We start from the raw sequence: 19,202 nt of genomic DNA on the forward strand, positions 1-19,202 counted from the left end.
TGCAATTCTCCCTGACATGCCCTACAATGTCATTACTCAAGCTACTCCTGAGCTGTGGTACTGCATATGCTGATCCCACACTGCTTCATTCCACAGCATATTTTTCCTACCCCAACCAAGAGGTATCGGGCATTAAAATGCTGTGGTCACCTCAACGCATTAACAATTGAACACGTTACTGTACTCTCATAGAAGCACATATCACCCAGCTGTGCACTGAAAGCTTTTGCACAGAATTACAGAGCTATCAGATTAACAGCTAATTAACAATCACTTTAGACCTTGTGTGTTTTTTAAAACTTTCTTATACCACGAAACTGATCCAGTGCATTGGAGCTCTTTACAACACGACCAATTTGTTTGTATTTTTTAGGCAAAATGGGTATTTAGTGATCTGCCCGGAATAAAAGGATGTTGAGTGGAAACCGAGATCTGTTCCAGGTTCTCCATGTTCCAAAGTTGACAGCTCTCTATGCTAGAACACCCCCCCTAGCCCTATATTGTTTTTACAAAGCAAGGCATTGTTCAAGATGAGTCCATAGTCTCAGTACAGTCCCCATCACGACAGTCCACACTCAGATTGTGTTGCCCTTTTCTCTCTTTTTAAAACCTTATTCGATTATCTGTTTAGGTCTTGCATGCAGCTGTCTGTGAGCAACAGACCTACTGCATCCAAGTGTGGGGGTTTGAGTCCTTGCTTTGCTCATGATGAAGTGGCTTTTTTTAGTTTCCTGCTCCTGATCCCATGTTCTCCTTCTATTCAGCCTCACCATGTTTTGTTGTAATACGCTGAGACTTATTTACAAGCCCATTGCACAGCAGGTGTGTCACTTTTTTTGACGCACCGGAGTCGCAATGGGCTTGCCCATATTTACAAGGTCACATAAAGTCACCCTGCGTGACTTTTCATAGCCTTGGAAATAGGAATGCGTCAGAATCCTATGTCTCCCCAGGGGAGGCGTAGGAATGGTGCAACAAGGAGAAATACTTTTATTTCTCCTCATTTGTTCCTCTTTCTATGCAGAAAGAAGAAAATGCCATTAATGATTGTTTTTGTGCAGGAAGGCGAGCAACAATCATCCCCGCAGGACACAGGCACCCTTGCAAATTGAAGCAAGGGGGTCTGCGCTGGATCATGGCAGCCAATTGTGTACCAGGGGGAAAGCTCATGGATGCGGCAGGGAGCCGCTAAATGGTTTGCTGCGCTGCGTCATTTTCTTGTAGGTGAGGCACATACTTCCTGTGCCGTGCATGAGGGACTATTTTATCTTCCTTTCTCTCCTTTTTCTCCTACTACCCCAGATTTTAATTAGGCACTGCACAGACTTGCACATCCACATGAGACCACATTCTTCGCTGTGTTTCTCAACGTCATAATAAAAAGTATAATTATTGCTCATAATCTGCAAATGAAACACAATCAATTTTTAAATGCTCATCTTGGCCAATGTAAAAAAATATGCAGTACTCAATATAAAATGCATGCGTTTTCTTATGAACACATTTGTACCGCAGTTTGTTAATGGGGTTTATTGTACTCAGCTGATGAACACACTTCTTTTAAATTCACAGAGTGTGAAACTTAGCAAACATTGCTCGGTGTATGAATGCCTAAGTTATCACGTTATTTACATGGGAACTGTAATCGACGATGAAATGTGGTCATGAGCGAGGCTGCTTGTCAGTGGTCCTTTTCATTTTAGAAAGTCTCAGGCTGTTAAACATTTTTTTAAATAATGTCTCCTCTTGCGTTGTCGTTTGCTGTTTCTGTATCCAATGGTGTAAGAATATTCACTGGGTAGCGTTTTAGTGCAAAAAGAAACCTGCCTTCAAACCCATGCATTCAGACTGATGTGAACACTCCATATATGATCGAACAAGAGATATGAGGGAAACAGCCACTACAACGTGGGCATCACATCACGATGCCATTACAACGCGGTCGTTACAATGACCGCGTTGTTACCACGCAATGCCATTACTACGCAAGTTGTTACGTCGACTTGCAGTAGATGGCGTGCTAACATTAGGAATAGTATAGTTTACTATTGCAACACCTTCCCTACTGTTACGTAGGCTGGAGTTGGAATAGTAAATTATACATTTCTAGTGTCAGCACGCCATCTACTGCAAGTCGATGTACTGACTTGCGCAGTAATAGCTTTGCGTGGTAAGAACGCAGTCGTTGTAACGACTGCGTTGTAATGGCACGCGTTGTGATGACTCGCGTTGTTTACGAGTCATATTCGAGATATGACAATATACGCCCGCACATTTTGTGGATTCCTGTGCATTTCGGTTAGGGATTCTAACTTGCATTTGTCTATGAATGCAATCATTGGCAAAGCAAGAAGATCGTGTTCGGGCGAGGTGTTGGCTTTGCCAATGCTTTTTTGCTGATTGCATGCATACGTAAGCATCAGTACTCACTCATTTGCTTGCTTCAAGCTGCATACACACGAATGGCTGGCAATCTTGAAATGGGTTTGGTATTATACAAAACGAATTTCAAGATGTCCACAGAAGTGCATGCATGTGTCATGGCTCAGGCGGGCATTTTTAATTGACTATTCTGTCATGGAAGACAGCCATGTTTATTAGCAAATTAAAATGTAAAAGCTAAATATATAATTCAATAAGTATGAAAAGGAATGTGATTGGCCAGTAGTACCTTACAGCTGCCAGGCCCTAGTTAAAAAATAAAAAATAATACTAATTTTAAAAATGTATGTCCGGTGCAAGTGCAATATATCAAGCTGAATTTATTTTGGGAAGATAGGAACATTTCAAAAGACAAAACAGACTATTAAGTGTGGGCCTCTCTTTCCCTGTGCAAGGAACAATCCACCATACTTGTTTACTGCAGACACCTCGTTGAGTTTCTCGGTTCAAGCCATAGCCGAGGTGAGGTACATCCTGTGAGAAAAGTGACCTGATAGAGGTATGCTGAGATGAGTCTAGCTCTGGTAGAAATCTACAGGTGCAAGATGTCTAACTGGAATCCAGATGAGAGAAGCTCTGCTTAGTGATTAAAATAAAACAAAAGCATTATTATGACCCAGGGATAGGAAAAAATAAGAAGGGAAAATGTTGTCCCCTGGACTGTGTTGCTATAGGGTTACTTAGCTGAATATGTGTCAGGGCCCTTTTCTCCATATTCATTTTGCATGAAAGTCAGTAACATACACAAATAAAACTTGGTAGTTTTTGTCAACTTCACTCCTAATTTCTCAGTGAAAGGTAGTGGGACTTGGGGAAAAAAATGAAAATGAGTTATTGCAAGTGATCTCAATAAGAAAATTCAGATGGTAGCAACTTACCTAGCCTTCTAAAGACAGTGGCTGCATCCTTGCTCTTGCAAATTGATTCCAGATCAGTAGGAAGATCTGGATTCCAGAAAGGAGCAGAGCAGATTTTGGTCAAATCAATACCGAGATCCCTCAGCTTCCACACAGCTAGGACTGAAATTGAGAATTCACCATCCTGTGATAAAACATTATAATTACTGTTAGACAGGATATTGTACCGCCAAACACCATTTCAACTGATAGAATTCATATTACTCAAAAATAAAAATATTCATTAATGTAAAGTATTGCGATGCAACACACAGCTGTGACACACTTAAGGCACTCTGCTGCCATTACACAGGAGAAAGAAATAATTAGTGAACTATGTAGCAAACCTTCTGGGTTTGATGACATTTTCTTAAAGTGTAAGCGAGACTGAGGGCCTTATGTGGAGTTAGCAGAGTTGTTGTACTGGTTCAAATCAGTAGAGCTCCACCTCCCCTCAAACTTGTGACTGACTCACCACTTTTAGAGGTAGGGGAAGTAGCTCTGTCATTTGTCTGGCCTCCGTAGAGCCAATAGTATGTTAGAAGGCCGATCCTATTTAGGAAATTCTTCAGACTTACAGTTTTGTTTCAAGGCCCACCAGGAAAACCCTAGTGGTCCAAATCGCCAAGCAACACAAATGGCATTGTGGTGCTGGAAACAAACTTGCTGCACATCCGTGCTATTTGTTTTTGTATTTTTTCAGAAACATACCAATTGTTTGGAGGTTTACTTATGAAGAATTGCAATCTTTGAGAGGTCACAAAATTATGAGAGTCACTTGGCAAACTTCTCTTCCTATTGTACAACTGCCGCACTGTTGAATGCACAGAAGTCGGGAGTCCTCATCCACAGAAGCGGAGTTCATGGCCCCTGCTTACCTCGCAGACCAACAGGACACCTGCTAAGGTCTACATTGCCTCCTTAAAAATAGGAAAAGTCAAAATGTATTTGTGAGGTTGAGGCATTTATACCAATGTTTAGGTTACCTAGATGTGCTTGACGAGATTAGACATGAATTTAGCGTCCTATAGAAAACTAAGGCAAAATATAATAATACCAAGAATTGTCCTAGGGCCCAGCTATCTGAAGTTTTGGCTATTAAAGTACTAATGCCGCTGGAACTGAAGAATTTGGCCCAGATAGATGTCAAATTGAAGGACTAAGGGCCTGGTTATGCATTTGGCGATGTGGGAGCGAGGCAGCACTCCACCGCCCCGCTCCCTCACTACCAAACTCCACCGCCGACAGCCTGTCAGATTACAATTGTTATCCAGGTGGGTGGTCCTTTGGCAGCCGGCCCACGGCACTGCCTTTCAAAGGCTCTCACTGCCTTGCGAAGGCAGCCCCAAGGGACCACCACAGCTACTTCCAGCATGACATGGACTGTAAAGTCCATGCCATGCTGGAACAGGGGGTGCATGCACACAGGGGGACTCACCGTGTGCCCCCCTGCATGCATCCCCAGACCTTAAGACAACAGAGAGCCCTGTATGCCCACCTTTGTTTCCTTGCCACCACACTTTTCACGGCGGGCTTACCACCATGAAAAGTGTGGCAGTGAAGAAACTCGTAATATGCTTGGCGGTGCCGCAGGGGCACACCAGCAAATTGCAAGCCTCTGACCACCGCGGCACCTCCAGTTAATCCGGATCCCTGGTGTTTGTGGTGGTCCTATGGCGGTCCGACCGCAGTATTTGTAATACGGCGATCCGACCACTGTTGCAACGGTTGTCACCACACTACTGTGGGTTTAGCGGTCCATTAGACCGCCAAACACATAATCAGGCCCAAAGTATTTGGATCAAGTTGCAACTGATTAAGGCCTTGCAGAAGGATGGGCAAATGTTCTGATTGAATTCAATTTAAGAAAATGGTAGGGCACAACCTCGGGAGAAATTCCTTTTGTAAAGCCTATATTATTTATTTTTATGCATTAGAGAGTTGTTACAAATATCTACATTTCTCATTAGTACGACTAATTCGTCATTAAATTGATCTGAGCAGGGAACAGGAAAAATTAATATGTGTTTGAGTGAGCTTCAACTGACTCACTAGCATTTGTGTCTTGGGCTGGTGGCCCAGCAAGCTAATTCATCCACTCCAATAATCTGTGCTTAACTTCATGATTACAGGGTTGAATCTTGGAGGGTTCACTCAGCCTTTCATCGTTCCGAGGATGATAAAAAAAACTTCCATTGAGTAAGGTAATATATCTGCTATTTCAGGGCTAAGAGACCCAAGGGTGTGTATGTGCTTCACAAATGTATATTATATGTTAAGCTATATGTGGCTGACAAAGAGAAAGTCTTCAGCACTTACTTGACAATTAAGCATTTTTTTGATCAACCCCCCCCCCCCTTTTTAAAGAGACAAGAGTTGGCACACGTTAAAAAAAGCAGAAAGAGTGTGCCTTAGTGTGTCTAATGTACAACTGTCTGGTAGACTAGAACAGTATATTGATCGAGTAGCTCGTCTCTCACGATAATTTGTGCTCTGTGGGAAAGGTTAGAACAAAGCAGAGTTGCAAATGTTGGGTTTTATATAGGTTTGAAAACTTTAATTTCTCTGATGGATTCTAATACAGGTTCTCTCCTTTAGGTGGGATCAAATGAAGTTTGTGATTTCAATTAATCTGCAAAGAAAATAGAAATTATTTTGGGATTTGAGTGCATTTGAGCCTTAGGCACTCTTTACACAAACTTTCTGAATAATACTGAATCTTTATTAAGCAGGAGTTTGTGGTGGAATCTGAACTGTGAGTTTGGTGACAAAGACACACCTGCAGGCTCTTCCCCTGGGTCATTACGCCAGTCAAAAGCAGACAAACTATATCTGGGGAAAATCCTCAGAATGAATATAAAATGTGCTAACACAAGCATTCAAACACTTAGGGGCCAATTACGATGAGTGTGGGAAAGCCTCAGACCTCAGGTGTGGACTAGGGTCATGGCACTGCTCCTGATGAAGCGGGGTGACGGCTTTAACCCGATGAGACACAGAATGCACCACGTCAGCCAGTCCTTTGCACTAATAAAGTATCATGTCATTGGTTATGTTCACAAACACGTTTGCAGGTACAGCTGGCAGTCTCATAGCTCTACCCATGATCATCTGATGGGGAAACAACCCGTCCTCTGATTAGGTATGCTGAGAAGACTCATCAGCACAAGAGGAAAAGTATCAGGCTGCTTCAAAGATGTAGATGCACACACTTTTGCAAGTATGGATTACAATGTTCCATTGATTTGTTTCACCAGACCTGAAGCCTCAGATTTATAGCTACAATGCAGTCTCTGCTCAACTTGTAATACTGCACACAACAGTCTCAAGATTTCGTTGTGGAAATGTGTTCCCTGGTCTGATTCCAGAGAAGTCGGAAAGCCAAACCTAGGTATTAACTTTCACAAAAGCAACTTTGCTGCTATAAGACTTTCATTCCTACTAGTTGGGTATGGCTCAACCTAGTGTGCAACGATGCACACAACAATCAGGACATATCTCAAACATTTGCACACAGGCATTTCAATGAAATATACCTTCTACCAGTTGAAGGGACCACCTGATCTTGCCATATGACTCAATGTTGCTTCAGTTCTTTTCCCTACATTGTTCTACTGACACACAACACATCTGTGACAAAATGCTCCAACCATCAATCTAAACCTAGGATTAAACCAGGTCTGTCTAAATGATCTGACCATGGCATCTCTCCCTGCATGAGTAGGACTGTGAAAATGCCTGGCCATCAGTAGCAATAGACTATTAGGCAACACAGGTCTTACATCCCCTGAAACCTAACTATCATCATCTTCTGTCTTGGCACATCCTGCCTTAATCCAACTTTGCTGTTCTGCATTTGAAACTTCTTCCTTGACCTCCTCCACATATCAGCAGTTGTTAAAAAAAGGTTGAGGTTGGTCTAATCTGTTCTTTTATTAGTGGACTCACCATTAAATGTGCAAGCATTGTGAGCACAATAATTTGCGACTTCGTCAACATATCTGTTGCAGAAGGTCACATAATCATCCCCCTTACAATGGGCAACATATTTTACGACTGCAACTTGATCAGGCATTTGCAATGCCTTAAGGAGCTCTCTTACTGCTTCTCTGTTCCAGATGGGAGACCCTGAAGAGAACATAAACCCCTCTGAGACCATAACTGTTCGAAATCGTGAACAACACCAAAGCAATACTGACTATCAGTGAAAATGTTCACTCTCTGCTGGTCTGAGACACAGCACACTCTTGAAAGAGCAATTAATTCAGCCACTTGTGCAGAAGATACTCCTTGAAGCCATGAAGCTTCAACTACTCTTGAAACTGTACAGCATAGTCAGCGCTTAAGTTTCCTCCATGGTCTCACAAACATGAGCCATCCATGAACAATGCAAAATCAGATTCAGGCAATGGCTCGGCTTCTATATATGATCATGGCTTGGTGCACAGTTCAGTAACAGAGAGACAGTCATGCTCCACTTCACCCTCATCTCTATCACTCTCAGTAAGAGGCAATAAGGTGGCAAGGTTTAAAATATCACATAGCTTTAATGTGATATTCTCACCTGCAAGAATAATTTGCTCATACTGGATCAGGTGACTGTTTGTCAAATGTGAGTGTGAGCACACATCAACAATGTTGCCACAGAATGGGGCACACTCAGTTAGAGGATGACCTAAACAATGCCTTTGTACCCCTCAGTGCTGACACTAGCAGCAGCCATGGATTTGAAACACTCGGGCAACGCTGCAACTACTAGCTCCAGGGTCACAGAAAATAGGCAACAGGTCTACGGGCACTTCCATGCATCTGTGTAAGCACTAACATTGCACAGCCCTCCCTCTCACTACAGAAAAGTGAAAAAACTTTGTTGTAATCAGGCATTCCCAGTGCTGGGGGAATGGCAGAGGCTTTCTCTCAAGTCTATGAAGTCAACCAAACAATCGTTATCACAGGGTACCAGATCCAGCACATCCTTTTGTGTCAACCTCTGTAAAGGCTTAGGGGCTCATTATGATGGCAGAAGGACCGCCACTGCCGGGCCGGCAGTGGCAGTCCTTCCGCCATCACATGGTGATTTCCGACCGCCAAATTAGGATGGCGGTGGGTACCGTGGCAGACAGAAAGTCCGTCCGCCGCTTTTCCGCCGGAGGCAATCACCGGAGGCAATCCCACCGATTGCCTGTCAGAAGGAGCAGGGCCACTAATATGGTGGCGGTGCCCAGCAGGCCCCGTCCGCCATATTAGGATGTGGGTTTTAGGAGGACATTCCATGGCGGCATTGGGCTGACGGGGATTGGGTTTGGGGGCCTGTTGCGGGCCCCCCTTGGGGGGGAGTGGTGTCGCTGCACCGGGGGGTACCCATGGTACCCCCCTGTATTTCCATGCACCAAGTGGCAGGCACCGCGCAGTGCCTGCCACGTGGTGCAGGGAAATGCAGTGCAAGCACCTTTATCATTGCGTATGGTGCTGCAGCCAGCATCACCGCCCGCAATGTTAAAGGCCCAGGATACGCCCACCAGTATGGCAGGTGCATCCTAATAGCAGTGGTGGGACCGCCTCATGTCTGGCGGGTGGTCCCAAACACCGCTATGGTGTCCGCCCGCCATCATAATGAGCCCCTTAGTCATTAGGAAATAATTGGGTATACACTGGCAACAGTAGCTCACCATTCCCAAAAACTTCCTGACTTCTTTCTGTGTTGCTGGTGGCTTCATTTGCAGAATCACTGAGATTCTTTCCTGCGATACCTTCCAGACTTCTTTCTTAATGTGATGTCTGAGATACAAGACTTCTCTCAAACAGTATTGCAACTTACTGGAGGACACCTTATGTCCATTCTCAGCCAAGTGGTTCAACAGAGCAATAGTATCAGTCTTTCAGACTTCTTGCGCATTTGACGCAACTAGCAGATTGTCAATATACTGCACAAGGGCAGAGTTACAGGACATAACCATGGACTCCAGGTTCTTTTTCAGAATCTGGTTGAAAATGGACAGACTCTCCATATACCCTTGTGGGACTCGGCACCATCTTAAAACAAGACTGCCGAACCGAGATGCAAAAAGGAACTGACTGCCCTCATGCAACAGTATAGAGAAAAAGGCCTGACAAAGATAAAAACCAGTACACCACTCAGCCTCACATGGAATCTAAAACAAAATCACAGCAGGATTTGGTGCCACATGACAACAAGACACTACAATGTTTTTATCTTTTGGAGATGTTGAACTAAGCAGTACTTACCACTAGGCTTCTGTAAGCTCATCATGAGTGAATTCCATGGGCTCCCCATAATCTCCTTTAAAACACTTTGTTGGATCATTGTCTTAGTTACTGTAGTGATTCCAGCAATTGTTTAAGTGGTCAGATTATATTGTGGGATTCTTGGGTACTCAACATTAGGTTTTCTCTGTTTACGGACAGGTTCAACTCCTTTGATGAAGCCAATGTCCTTGCCTGAAAAATCCCAAACTTCCGACCTCACTGTATCTCAGAGATCTAGGGGTAACTCTTCACTTGTCATTATAGGGAACACCTCAACTGTTAGGGTTTGGCTAGCCAACTTAAAAGCAACATCTTCAGCATCAGTTTGGAACTCCATACCCTTTGGGGTGCAATAATTGGTTCGATTCAGCTTGCACAACAGACCCCATCCCACCAAACACACAGAATTTGAATTACATACCACAAATTGGTGATTCTCCTTGAATTTCCATATTTTTGCAGGCACATCCTCGGTTATAAGGTTTTTCATTACTTTATTTGCAACTCCAACTTGGATTCTCTTTCCCTAGATTGGTAGGTTTTGAAATTCCACTCATCCTTCATCAAAGCTGTCTCTTGAAAAGTTCTCCCACCCGTTCTCATCATTGTCTGTACCTCCCTCACCAACAACATCTTCTCAGAAGCTCTGAAAACCACTCTAGAATCCAATGCTCTTACCAATTTCTGGTCTCCTATTCAACTACCCTTCTTGGTAAGATCATTTAAAAAGAAGCCTATGCTCAACTCCATGTTCACATCAACACCAACCATGAACTGCATGCCAACCGATCTGACTTGCTGCAGCATGGAGACAGCTACCATAAGTCATAGATGATGCTCTCCTCTTGACAGATAAAGACAACCATGCCTTGTAATTTTGGTGAACCCCTCAACTGCCTTCAACAGCATCGACAATCGCGCTCCTATCCACACCAGAAAGTCTGGAATAGGATTCACTAGCAACTTTCTTCACTGGTTTTCTTGAACCCTATCTAATAAACATCAGTCCTTTCACATAGGCCCTTGCAGGTCCGAGGATATCCCTATCACCTGCACAGTCCACAGGCTTTATCTTGTCTGCTGTCATCTTTTACCTCTATATTTGGGCTCTTGGGTCTCTACTCACCTACACCAGCATCGAAATTCACCAAAATGCAGACAACACAAAACTCTACTTGAACGTTTTCTTCAGCTCCAGACATCCAACATCTTAAGGACTCTCATCTAGACCTGGATGACAACCACTGACTTGAAGCTCAACACCACCGAGAAAGAACTCCTGTTATTTTCTAAGAACAAAAAGCAACAAATATTCCAAATCTTGCTCAAGGAAAAAGAACCTGACATATTCAAACCCATATTTCACCCAATGATAAGTAATTTGAATTTACCCTAAACACCAACCTCACCCGCAAGGAACTCATTGCCAACAAAAGAAATGCCGTCTGGTGCCAGCATTCTCTTCTAAAGAAAGTGAAACCATTCCTCTCAGAAATTGACTTCAGAACTGCTGTTCAATCACTTGTACTTTCACATCAGGATGGGGTTACCCGCTGTTCCAATGGCCTCCCCAACTCCAAACTGCTCAGCTAAATTTAAGGGCATCCACATCCTACTTGCATCAGCTTGCTTCATTCAAGGCCTGAAGAAATATGACCACATCGCCCCCATCCTGATGGAACTTAACTACCTCCCCTTGTCGGCCAAACCATCTTCAGACATAGATGAATATTACACAAAACCAATACAACTTCAATACCTGACTGATATGCTCACAAGTTTAGGTGACTTTCTTTACAACCGCTGTCAGGACACCATCAAACTAGAGGCAATGAAGTTTGAAAAAAAAAAAAATGAAAAAACAAGGCAACAAGCCTTCTCATCTATGCAACAAGGAACTCAAACATCTCTCTATGTATCATGACTGCCCCAACCTTGATCGAATTTAGAAATGATATGAGGAATCACTTCGTTGAAAACTACTACATTACTATGCAGCAACAGGTTACTTCTGCTGCCTAAACTCAGCTACCATTCCATTCACTTGTTGACTGTACCTTTCCTTTGACATTGGACAGAACTCTGCCGCCTTTTGTCTTGGTTCCCACTATACAAATACCACATGCATGCATAAATACTCAACTTAGCAGCAACCTATTCTGTGAAAAGCCATTATTCTATGGCATCTGGAGACTCCCATTTCCCTGCCTAACCAGCATAATGATTTCTCTTTGATGAGAGGAGACTCACCTCTGGTATAAAGGTGATAGTTCTTGCTATCGTGATGGTAATTATTGGCATAATGCAGGCATCCATGGTAAGATGGCCTACACACCTTTGAGCATACTGGGTTCGGAATAATGCACTATAGTGGTACATGGTGGAAATACTTAGCATAATGAGTACATCTATGTCATGGTGTTGTCTTGCCTTAGCCAACTGCCATCCCTGGAATAGTGTTGCGAATCCTTTGCATACTCTGGACACCCATTAGATGATGGCATCAACAGATATAATACTGTTCCTCGGCACAATGGCGGTAATTTGTGTATTTTCCTGGGAATTCTTAGCATGATGGTGTCCACCCATAGCATAAGTCTGACCCTGACATATATGGAATGTTGTTACCTCCTCTTGGGATATGATATGACAGCATTTTTGGGCATCTGTGGGTCTCCATTTGCATGTTCTATCAGGTACATACAAAACAAGATGCAGATTATGGTGTGACACTATTAAATGGGACAAATCCAAAAGAGCTCTTTATAAGATGTACAACTGACCAAAAAAGCCTTTCAATGGAAAACTCTCTGAAACAAATGTATCAACCTAGAAGAAAGAGCCTAAGCAAACGAAACCAACAGATATTACACTGACTGTCAAAAGCACATTCTGTTCTTCTATAACTGGCATAGGTGCCTGAAAATTAAAGGCCAACTCAAAATCTGTAAGGACTCAGGTATTAGAAGATAAATGCAAATTGCAAAATGCCTCCAAACTAACATCTCCAGCACTCTGTCAGTCAAAGTCACAAGATTTGAAAAACTAACAGTGAAGAAAAGAAAAGGAGTTATAGGTGAAGTCATTCAAGAACTGCAGTTCAAATCACCCTTAATCGTAAAATGAGACACACAGGGGCATATTTACAAGAGAATGGCGGAGGGCAGGGTTAAGCCATAATTGCTAATGCCGCGCTCCGCCATTCTGAGAACACAAGGATGCGTCGTATTTACAATGATACGGAGCACCCCTATGTTTTCATTAGCACTGGTGCTAAATTCAGCTGCCTAGCGCCAATGCAGGCACCCTTGCACCATGTGCATTGAGATGTCCCTTCCTGCACATAAACAGTCACTATTGGTGATTAGTAACTCCTATGTGTGCTGCATTGTGCAGCACACATAGAAGTTGCAAATCGTCCTTTTTTTTATGAATTTTTATGTGCAGCAAGGGACTTCTTCCTGCACATAACCAATCATTCATGGCAATTTGCTGTTTCGATGTGTGCTGCACAATGCAGTACACATAGAAATAGCAAAAACGAGGAGAAATTAATAATCTCTCCTCGTTTCGCCATGTTAGGAACAGGTTTTTTTGTTCTTAATTTTGGCGCTGCCCCATATTTACGCCACCCTTGTAAATAGAGGGCAGAGTCAAAAAGCAATAGGTGTTGTGACCAAATGCCCACCACAACCACCATTGCCCGCCCCTTTCACGCAAAGTGCTGTGTAAAAGGTGGCCTTATATAAGGTGAAGGGTTTATCACCACAGGAATGTCACAAAAAGTACGTTCCTGCACGATAAACTCTCGTTAATATGCTCGACAGTATGGTAAAGAACTAATTAGTCAGGGACAAGCAAAGAACTGGCTATAGTAGGTTCACTTGTGTAGGACCAGATGGATCTGTCCCCTACATGATTTTCTTCTGGCACTCCTTTCATGCCCCATCACCACGGCTGTCGCTATCGACAGAGCATACCCAGCCAGACAGATGGCGGGATATCAATTCACATCATCGCACATTATGAAAGAAACACACACCCGAGATGTTACACATCTCATCTGCTTGAGGTGTGTGAGAGTGAATCATACAGTGGAGATGTCTGTGTGTGTGTGTCTTTCATTATTATACAGGATAGGATAATCATAGTACAGAGGCAAGGAAAGATTGTGTGACTGCGGATGGTGACGCTCTCTCTCTCTCTCTCTCTCACTCTCTCTTTCTATAGTATATATAAAGTATAAGACAAATAGCGTCAAGGAAAAGACAGAGGTTGAGACTAAGGGCCGGATTACAAGTTTGGCAGTCGTGGAGCGGGCCGCCAAGCCAACACCTCGCTCCAGGACCACCAAACTCGACTGCCGGCTGCCCACCAGATTAGGAGTTTTCTTCTGGTCTGGCAGGCAGTCCTTTGGCATTACCACGGCAGTGCCTATGAAAAAGGCACCGTAATGGGAAGTCAAAACTTGTTCCTGCATGGCATGTACTGTAAAGTCCCTGCCATGCAGGAAAGGGGGTGCATGCAGACAGGGGGGCACACCATGTGCCCCACTGCATGCATCCCTTGAGGTAACAGGGGGCCATTTCCTCACTGCCGCACTTTAATGGTGGGCACACGCCATTGAAAGTGAGGCAGTCAGGAAACTCCTAATATGCTTGGCAGTGCTGCAGCGGCCCAGCCAAGCATATAAGGGCCTCTGACTGCTGTGGGATCCATGATCCCAGGAGGTTGTGGTGGTCCTACTGCTGTACTAGCAATACAGCTGGCGGACCAACAGTCTGGCAGTCCAGGGACCACCGCCAGGGGTTCAGCGGTCCTATGGACCGCCTAACTCATAATCAGGCCCTAAGTCACTGAAGGTATAGCAGATAGAAAAATGGGAAAAATAGGTGGACCTGGTGGCCTTACTCTTTATTTAGATATGTGCATATGGGGTTAGTACATTATTTAGAGTACGTAGTGCACACAGACATGTTTAAAGCACCAGGAGCAAAGGCAGAGGTGCCGATTAGAGTCTAGAAGTTACTAAAGATGAGTAGATGTGATGGCCCAATGGTCCTAACATACCATCAATATCTGGGTATGTGACTATATAAAACAATATTAGTGTGTACATAGACCTATTGGAAACCTAATAGACTATGAAGTTGGGTGTATGTCAGGGCCACTCAAATTGTGCTGCATGGTTTGCTAAATTATGCAACAAGAAAAGGCATATTATGCAGCACAATGTTGCACATTTTTTGATGGTATTACCTCATTATTCAACACATGGTACAACTATCTGGGCAGAGGTTTCACCTCATTAGCACCAGTCTGACACCCAAACATAGCAAACGACAACAGAAAAATGACCATTCAACCTTTGTGAAGGATCTTCTACTGCACAACAACACATGTTGCCATCTTTCAAGTAACCTTTGATCAGTTTGAGCTAAAACAGCTTTTTTGGTAAAGTCTGCAGTTTAAGCAGGAAATCATGGATTATGTGGCAACTGTGGCAAATCAATATTTATGTGGAAACTGCTGTGTCTGCAAAATCGCATAATTCCATTAGCCCAGGTTAAGTACATAAAACAAGTCTTACTGGCATACTCAAACGTTATTAAAACATTAATATTGTAACTTAACTTGAGGCAGTATTGCGGGTTTACGCCAAATATATAACGACTCACACATGGATGTTCTTCTGTTATTGATGGCCCATCAGTTTTGTATATGGCACTTTGTATGCCCTTATTAAAAACCATTTCCAGTGACTGGATATTGCTGTAACAGCATTCACTGAGCAAGTGGACCTTTGGTCAGCATTACAGTATGCAAATATGACTACTGACCAGTAGACAGAGAGTGCAAAGAAGGATAGTTGGGCCCTGAAGTGTACCACAAACATAAAGTTAATTACTAGCTATACCTCAGCTCACTTTCCTATCACTTCCCTTGCTAATGAACTCTATTTTCTCCCACACTGTTTTGGTAGGCGTTGATGCATCTGAAATTTGCACTCGTTATCGAGTCATTAGAAGCAAACAGTAAGTGGAATATGTCCACAGTTCTAAACAAGAGGTGCTAAGGTCTCTGCTGTGGATTTCACAGTCTTGGGGATAACCACGTCAAGGTATTACACACTGCAAAAGCCAAAACATAACCAAACATCTTTGCCCCTTATGGTTTTTTCCTTTTTCATGGTTTTCAACTTTAACTCTTTCTTACACTTTTTCCAACACTTATGTGCCATCTTCTAAGTAGGGTCACTATTGTTTTATTTTTCTTCCTTATCCACTCCCCTTTTTTGAGCTTTTAGCCTTTTTTGTCTTTATAAAGATGTTTAGGTATTTCCTAGCTCAGGTCTAAATTGGTACAAATGCATAGTGACAACTGAAATTGAAATTGGATAGGATGACAAAATAAAAACAATTGAATCTTACTCTGTTGATTCAGGGCACGCCCCAGGTTGTGTGACAATTTTTAACAAGTCAATTTATTCATCCATCAGGGCACTCAGTAACTCCTTAATCCACGCACTCATTCACCTATTCATCCATCGTGGTACTCATCCAATACAGTCATCCATCCACTCATCAGTTCAAACAGGCACTCATTGTCACATTCACCAAATGACACGTCCACACAGCCACAGACATACACTCTCTAATCCATTCAGATGTTTTTTTCCGTCGCGAAAAAGATAGACCTACTGTCTCTGTTAATGCTTGTTCTTAATTACAAATGGTGCGAACCTGCGCACTTCTGTAGTCTCAAAGAGGACCCCACACATGGCGTTTTTCTGAATTCTGCCTCAGTTCACAATGCCTAATGTGCTACTTAATTTTATGTTTTGGCCTCTTGCTTCTCCCCAGAGAACATAATGCAGGATGCTGTTCTCCTCACACTTGGATGTGGGATTCAAAAGATCACAAGCAGCCAAGATGATCTAGGCTCAAAACAAAAGAGGAAACATTTATTGATCTGTGCCCGGCGGATCTGGAATGTCATTTACCCACACACCAAGCTTGCACCTTCTCCCTGCTTCTCAGACCTCTGTTACGGCAAAAGGAATTCTGCTTTCCTCCCCAACTCACCCCGATGTACATGATCTTAAATTGCCATTTCCTTGGAATATTTATTTTTTAACAGTTTTGTATATCTCTCCTTCACTTTACAGAAAACTTTTCTTCTACAGAAAACTTTTCTTCTACAGAAATGTTTGGGGGTCATTATGATGGCGGAAGGCCCGCTACCGTCAGCCGTGCGGTGGCGGGCCTTCCGCCATTGGACCGCGATTTTCCCCCGCCACATTACGATGGCTGGGGGATCCAGACTGTGACTGTGGTGGACGCAAAGACCGTCTGCCACGGAGCCGCCACAGGCAATCATTACGATTGCCTGGCGGAAGGTCCAGATAGGCTAAAATGGTGGAGGTGCCTAGCAGGCACCGTCCTCCATGGAAAGGCTAGTGGGGATTTGTTTCGGGGGCCCGTTGCGGGCCCCCCTTGTGTTGGGGGAAGTGTGGGTGCACTGGGGGCATCCATGGTACCCCCTACATTTTACAGCACTAAGTGGCAGGCACAGTGTGGTGCCTGCCACGTAGTGCAGTGAAATGCACAACCTGCTTTTTGGCATTGCGGCGGATTCTGAAGTCAGCAGCACCCGCCGCAATATTAAATGGCAAGATGCCACCTCCAGTGCGGGACCGCCGTATGCATGGCAGGCGGTCCCTATCCCCACAACGATCTGCCCACCATCGTAATGTGCCCCTTTGCCATCTAAAACTAGGCTTGAAACACTGACAATAAAGCAGGACAGAGCAGCCTATTAAGTGCAGCAAAAGAAGTATGATTTCCATATGTTCAGTGCGATCAGAAGAGGGGAGTTTTTGCAAGTTTTCTGAATATGAGTAGGTTAGGTTGAGTTTTTATATCTCTAGGTAGAGAGTTATGGTGGTTTTATTACCCCTGAAAGATCAGTTTAGGGCATGGAATGCTATAAATCTTGAGCTTAGAGACCTAGGGCATGGCTGCTTCAGAGACAAATGTATAGCCTTCACCATGCATCCTTTACCACGTATGCCTTAACCACGCATATGACTTTACCACACATGTGTTTATAATGCATTGCAGTTCATTTATATTAAAACAATATGTACCCATGCATACTCTTACAACACATACTAGTGGCACACGTCTTTCAAATGCATTTTTAATTTTAAAAAATATGATATAAAAAAAATGTTTGCACATTAAGCAACCTTTGTAATTGTAAGTTATCCATAGTTCCATGAAATTATTCTATACAGCGTTTTATTAACCTAAGCTATAAATGTCCCATACATGATGGCAGACCACAAGTTAGGCAAAGGTTACAATTAAACACTTAAAATTCATACATTGTTCAAATGATAGGTTTAGTTATGTGTACAAAGATAGACAATTAAGCTTTAAGACATGTCTTAAAATAAATTTAGGTTTAACCAAACAAAATATAATCTATATGGGTGTCCAGCATTTTCTAATCAGTGTGTCATTAACCACTGAGGTGACTACTCACACTTCAGAGAAAAGTTGCCACAACCTCTCTATTTCGCTTTCACAGTGCCACGTATTGGCAAATGTAAGTATTATTTCTCACAGTAATGAATGCTAGAATGAAACTAATTTCCAAAAAGCATTTATAATAACATTTTAAGGGCCTCCTACACTTTACCTGTAGGCGACCTAACAGCCCGGTGGAAATCATCCCTCCAGTCCTCCCCCTTCTGTGCCCTTTGTCCCACGCGGGTCGAGACGGTGGCACATATTCTTTTTGAATGCCCAGATTATTGTACACCTAGGAGGCGCTGGCTCAAACCACTGTGTAGACTTTTAGGTACTCACCAGCACATTGTGGCCCTACGCATCTTATTGTCCGACACATCCACCTTGGTGGTTTGTGGGGTGTCAAAATTTCTAAAGTGGTCTTGGTTGATTCGTGTAAACAGGCTGTCGGTCTCAATTTAATTCTATTTTTAACTGTATTTTATTGGATCATGTCACTGTTTTTATTTCTCTTTTGTATATATTGTAATAACTGTGACTATTTTTACTTGTTGTAAAGCTTTTATGATATTCATATATCGAAATAAAGCCTATCAATCAATCAATCAATCAATCAATAACATTTAAATCATTTTTTCTAGTGCTTTTCAGAAATATTTCAATAAAGAAGTTTGTCAGAACGAGACAACAAACATTTTTTTAAGAAGCAAATGAAGAAACACATTTGTAGTAATAATGTACATTTTTTTAATGTTATTACATTATTTCAAATAGTGAGGATTCTTAGAAATGAAGTAATATAATTTTTTAAGAAAGGGTAAAAAAAATCTGAGAAATGAGAGAAGATGGGGATCACTGGCCGGAAGGCAGGTTAACTATTCCAACTTCCCCGGTGCCAACACAAGGAAGTTGCTGGACACTAACTGCGGGGCAGAATTGCTATTCCAACTCCACCCTGTCCCAACTCGGGGGAGTTACTGGACACTGACTGGGGCACACCTTTACTATTCCAACTCTTCCCTGTGCCAAATAATGGAAGGTTCTAGTCATTGACAGGGGG

The 19,202-nt window shown here is 43.0% G+C and overlaps 1 protein-coding gene across 1 annotated transcript in view; it reads right to left on the bottom strand.

The window, feature by feature from the left end:
- LOC146867279 (guanylate cyclase activator 2B-like) overlaps window positions 1–19,202 on the bottom strand; it is a 77,534-nt gene that overhangs the window by 15,115 nt on the left and 43,217 nt on the right. The window contains exon 2 of the mRNA XM_085614881.1: window positions 3,321–3,483. Coding sequence (XP_085471007.1) covers window positions 3,321–3,483 — 163 coding nt within the window. The remainder of the gene's footprint in view (window positions 1–3,320; window positions 3,484–19,202) is intronic.

This window comes from Triturus cristatus, chromosome 1_2, assembly GCF_964204655.1.
Source record: "Triturus cristatus chromosome 1_2, aTriCri1.1, whole genome shotgun sequence".
In the NCBI taxonomy this organism is placed as follows: Eukaryota; Metazoa; Chordata; class Amphibia; order Caudata; family Salamandridae; genus Triturus; species Triturus cristatus.